Here is a 6,123-nt window from a genome sequence, read left to right as displayed (position 1 = left end):
GTGCTTCTGCACCCGTTTTAGGTTGTTGTCAGGATGTGTCCCTCGACGTCATTCCGTCTGTTGCAGTATTCAAATCGTGGTCATCGTGTTTCTGTGAATCACAACCATTAAAGACGATGAGTGATCACAGCATTGAGCCATACACAAGACAATGTCAGCATTTTGTTGCCAGGGCGGTGGTTTCCACTGTCTACTGTTTGTGAATGACTGAAGAATCTCACCCCAGCTGTTGGTCCATTTTGAGTGTGTGTGGTCACTTAGGTCTGTACATAAACTAGTACTGGGACCATTGGAGACTGTGTTGTCACTTAGGCCTGTACATCAACTAGTCCTGGGACCATTTTAGACTGTGTTGTCACTTAGGCCTGTACATCAACTAGTACTGGGACCATTTTAGACTGTGTTGTCACTTAGGYCTGTACATAAACTAGTACTGGGACCATTTTAGACTGTGGTCACTTAGGTCTACACATCAACCAGTACTGGGACCATTTTAGACTGTGTGGTCACTTAGGCCTGCACATCAACCATTCCTGGGACCATTGGAGACTTGGGATACTAGCTCTCAAAGAGCTGCTTGAATGTCTTTAGGTTTGCGTAATATAAAGGTTAAAATAAAAATGGAGGAAGTTAACAATCTGTGGCTTTAGATTGAATTCAAATTTGACACAAATGATAAACTAAGGAATGCAACAAACTACTACACATATGAAAGACTGTACCACACAGGCCAGTACAATAGYCTACACATGGAGAGGAACRGTACCAGCCAATACTACTCACCCGACAGRCGGGGCAGGTGTGGGCCAKTGCTGCCTTGGCTGTAGTTTTCTCTTCCATAGCTGCTCCMTTAGCAACCGCCTCCTTGGCATCAGTCAACRWGTTCAACTTCCAGCTTGAGAGTGGAGCATATGTTTATATCCATACCATCAATGGACCCCTCCCAATTGTGCCCATAATACAGAACGCCTTAAAAGGATGTACAGCTCCCGAGCCCAGCTCATAACTGATTATAATTCATAGCCTATCGCTGTAATTCATGATTATTTATTTAAGTCCGGTGTTCCAGCTGAGCTGGAACAAAACCGTTCACACGTTCCTCACAGGCTCACCCATTGGTTCTAGAATAAAAAAAAAAAAGGTGCAAATAAGGTTTTTGTATTTCTACCTCCAAAAACAAACGTGTGAATACCAATTGAATTTAAAACCCTTCGCGCAGTAAACGCACTGTTGACTCGATACGGTGCTAATCAGTCCCATCTCTGAAACCTCTCAAAAAAGCCAGACCAAAATAATACAGCTAGCTATTGTAGCTACAAGTAAAGTAGTTCTTGARGTAGGCTGCCCTCACTTTTCACCCACAGACACAAACATCATCAAGAACGCCTTAACTAAGTTGGCTAGTTTAACTAGCAAGCTAAACTGTTGGTTTATAAAAGCTAAAGAAAGCTAAACTTGTTTTTACATATTTMTCATGCATTTMAATGGCTAGACAAATGGATTGCTAATGTAGCCATTTAGCCAGGCTAATGTTGCTGACTTGCTAGATAAAAATTATTGTATGCATTTAAAACTTGTCAATTTCAATAAATTTAGCCAATTAATTAATTACTAAATGTAGCTAACATTTAGATTCAGATCATCATGGCCCTGGTGAGTGACGTGAAGCTTGAGACAGGCATTTSTGGGTGATATCTGGGTGATAGCTGCTAAAGTGCCTCTTTAGTGTTTTCTTTTGGGGTGCAAATACATTGATAAGTCACCTTGTCCGAGAGAAATTTACACTGTTATCAAAACGTCAAGCACAGGGCAAGCCTACACGAAACACAGCCCTTTTTTATTAGAAAGTGTTTCTTAAATCCYCTATAGGAAAAATGAATGGTGGAAAAACCATTGGAACCATTTCCTAGTTTGACCTCTAKGTTTTATGGGTATTACTGTGGTACTCTATAGGCTAGCGCTGTTTCCCACCAAAATACAGGGAGTCTCTGTACGCAGGGGCAGCGTTGCACCCTCGATGACACGTGTTGGGCGACATAAAGTAGTGCAATATGCTGACTACACTTGCCACGCGTGCGTCCACCATCACGCACAGCTAGATTTTTTTACATTTAATTAAATTTTTCTTCCATACACACGCGATCATGACATACAGGATAAAATATTAAAAGCAACTATTAACTTGCGGGTTAGAGCTTGGCTTTGCTGACGTGAGCCAGCGGTGTGAGGTAAAATGATTTTAATAACATGTACAGGTATTGTGTAAAATATATATGTCATTCCAAGTGTCCGGGTGAGGTTATTAAACGTCTCTCGATGTGTAATTCAAATGGTTTCTCTCTCCCTCCTCCAGCTCCACCTTCCCCTGACCACTCCTCTGCCGGGCAGTGAGTTGACCAAGGAGCCGTTCCGCTGGGACCAGCGTCTGTTCTCCCTGGTGCTGAGGATCCCTGGACACGCCACTGTAGAGCCTGAACCCCTGGGGGGGGTCCCCCCCGACGACTCGGCCATCACCCCCATGTGTGAGGTCACCGGAGGTGAGGCGCTGTTTTTGTGTGTGTGTGTGTGTGTAGTATGTAACTGCCTCGGTGTCTATGCAAGGCCATATGACGGTGGTGTATGTCAAATCAAAGTTTATTTGTCACATGCACATGATACAGTGGGTGTAAACGACATATTGAAATGATTACTTGCGAACTCTTTCCTCAACAATGCCTTATCAATATACAACAATAAGTAGCTAAGGAGCTGAGCACGTCAGGCGGAGCTGAGGCACGCCAGGCGGAGCTGAGGCACGCCAGGCGGAGCTGAGGCACGCCAGGCGGAGCTGAGGCAGCAGGCGGAGTGAGGCAACGCCAGGCGGAGCTGAGGCCGCCAGGCGGAGCTGAGGCAGCCAGCGGAGCTGAAGGCACGGCACAGGCGGAGCTGACACGTTCAGGCGAGCTGAGCACGTCAGGCGGAGCTTCATGAGAACGTCAGGCATTGTGTCTAACACACACGTCCAGTATGAGCATACAGCGTGTTGTTAAGCCTCAACTAATAAGCACAATACTAGACTTAAGCCAGCTGCCTTTCGTCTAGAATGAGCCAGCAGCCTCCCTAACCTAGCCACTGTGACCGACAAGTGGAGTGGTGATGGGCCAATAGCCAAGGGGGGTGTGGGCATGTGAGTTCTGGTGATGAGTACAGCCTGGTGAATAGGAACACAGGACTGAAAAGTGCTGATGGAGGTCAAGATATGCAGTCAGGCTTTTCTGCTCAATGCCCACATGGGTCAGCTGGGCAAATGGTTCAACTGCTGCTACTACTGTACTGCTACTGGGACTCTACATGCTGCTACTGACTGGGACTGGCTACAATGCTGCTACTACTGGGCTCTACATGCTGGCCTGCTACTGGCTTACATGCTGCTACCTACTACTGGACTCTAACATGCTGCTACTACTGGACTGCTACATGCTGCTACTCACTCGGGACTCTAATACTGCTACTACTGGGACTCTACATGCCTGCTACTACTGGGACCTCTACATGCTGCCTAGCTCTGGGACTCTACTGCTGCTACTAACTGGATCCTCTGCTGCTATACTGGACTCTACATGCTGTACTACTGGATCTCTACATGCTGCTACTACTGGGAACTCTACAATGCTGCTATACTGGGCCTCTACATGCTGCTACTACTGGGACTCCTACATGCCTGCTACTACTGGGATCTACACTGCTGCTACTATAGGTCATGTTGCACTACTGGGACTCTACATGCTGCTACAGCGGACTCTAAGTGCGCTACTATTGACTCTACATGACTGCTCTCTGGGACTCTACATCGAACTCTGCTCACTGCACATGGGACTACTGCTGCATATACTCTACATGCCGAGCTTAATGTACTACTGATCTACTTCTGCCTACTACTGGACTCTTACATGCTGCTACTGGGACTCTACATGCTGCTACTACGGATCATGCATATGGACTCTACATCGCTACTGACCTACAGGGCTATTATACTTACATATCTAGCTACATCTACTACTCTACTAGGACTCTACATACTGCTACTACTGGACCACAGCTACTACTGACTAATGCTGCTACTACTGGGACTCTACACTCGCTCGCTGCTACTACTGACTCTACATGCTGCTACTACTGGACTCTACATGTTGCTGACTACTGGGACTCTACATGCTGCTCTAACTACTGGATCTACATGCTCTACTTACTTGACTCTACATGCTGCTACTACTGGACTCACTACTCATAGCTCATTTTACTACTGGATCTACATGCTACTACTGGACTCTACATGCTCTACTACTGGGAACCTAATGCTGCTACTACGGGACTCTACATGCTGCTACTACTGACTCTACATGCTGCTACTACTGGGACTCTACAGCTGCACTACTGGGACTCTACATGCGCTACTCTTGGGCTCTACATGCTGACTACTACGGACTTCTACATGCTGCTACTACTGGAGCTTTACAATGCTGCTTAACTACTGGACCTACATGCTGCTATACTTGGGACTCTACATACTGCTGCTACAACTGGACTCTACATACTGCTACTACTGGGACTCTGCATACTGCTACTAACTGGGACTCTACATGCTCTACTACTGGGGACTTACATTGCTACAGCTAGCTGACTACTGGGACCTAACCTACTAGATCTAGCTGCTTATGGACTACATATGAACGACTCATCCACAGCTAAGCCTGCCTACTTACTGGGACTTTCTACACTGGACTCTAATGCTCTACTCGGACTAAACGAACTCTAAGCATATACTTCGCTGACTACTACTGACTAGGATTACTGTCTACACTGCTCACAGCTGCTACTACTGGACTCACGCTCTCACGATTAAGCTACTACTCACTACATGATACCGGACTCTACTTTAACTGGACATGCTGCAACTACTGGGAACTCTACATGCTGGCTGCTACTACTGGGACTCTACATGCTCTAACGGATACATCTAATATGGACTCTACATGCTGCTACTACTGGACTCTACATGCTGCTACTAGGGGATCATTGCGTTCTGTTACATGCTGTTTTTTTTTGTACTGGACTCCTACATGCTGCTTACTACTGAGCTCTACATATCTCTGGCTAATACTGCGTACTGACTTAAATACTGCCTACTGATACCTGTTAGCACTGACTCGTCTACTGGACTAATGGCTACTGCTACTGACTCTAATTTGACTTCTACATGCGCTACTGCTACTGGGACTCTACAGCTGCTACTACTGGACTCTACATACTGCACTACTGGGACTTCTGCTACTGCTCACTACATGGATCTACATGCCTGACTACTACTGGATCTAATGCTACTACTGACTGGACATCTACATGCTGGCCTACTACTGGACCTACATGACTGCTACTACTGGACTCACATGCTGCTACTATGGACTCTACATGCTGCAACTACTGGATCTACATGCTGTACTTTACTGACTCTACCATGCTACTATACTGGGATCTACATTGACTCTGGACTCACACTGCTGCGTACGACTCTCTCTACACTACTGTGCTCTACTGTAACTAGGGACTCTACATGCTGCTGCTACTGGGACTCTACATGCTGCTGCTACTGGACTACTCACTGCTGCTGCTATGGACTCTACATGGCTGCTACTACTGGGACTTCACATGCTGCTACTAACTGGGACTCTACAATGCTGCCTACTACTGGGACTACATGCTGCTACTACTGGGACTCTACATGCTCACTATACTCTGGGACTCTAACATGCTTGCACTACTGGACTCTACATGCTGCTACTACTGACTCTACATGCTGCTACTACTGGACTCTACATGCTGCTACTACTGGACTCTAAATGCTGCTACTGGACTCACATGCTGCTACTACTGGGACTCTACATACTCTACTACGGACTCTACATGCTGCTACTACTGGGACTACATGCTGCTATACTGGGACTCACATACTGCTACTACTGGGACTCTACATGCTGCTACTACTGGGACTCTACATGACTGCTACTTACTTCGGGACTACTACTGCTACTATATCTAACTTAACAGCGGCTACTACTGGACTCTACATGCTGCTACTACTGGACT

At 46.3% G+C, this 6,123-nt stretch overlaps 1 protein-coding gene across 1 annotated transcript in view; it reads left to right on the top strand.

Annotated features, from left to right (window-relative positions):
• LOC112074871 (integrator complex subunit 6) overlaps window positions 1–2,686 on the top strand; it is a 30,355-nt gene extending 27,669 nt beyond the window's left edge. The window contains exons 5-6 of the mRNA XM_024141957.2: window positions 2,354–2,537; window positions 2,661–2,686. Of these exons, the coding sequence (XP_023997725.2) occupies window positions 2,354–2,537; window positions 2,661–2,686 (210 nt within the window). The remainder of the gene's footprint in view (window positions 1–2,353; window positions 2,538–2,660) is intronic.
• The last annotated feature ends 3,437 nt before the right edge of the window (window positions 2,687–6,123 follow it).

This window comes from Salvelinus sp. IW2-2015, unplaced genomic scaffold (assembly GCF_002910315.2).
Source record: "Salvelinus sp. IW2-2015 unplaced genomic scaffold, ASM291031v2 Un_scaffold2855, whole genome shotgun sequence".
Lineage (NCBI taxonomy): Eukaryota > Metazoa > Chordata > Actinopteri > Salmoniformes > Salmonidae > Salvelinus > Salvelinus sp. IW2-2015.
This window is presented reverse-complemented; position numbering and strand designations above follow the sequence as displayed.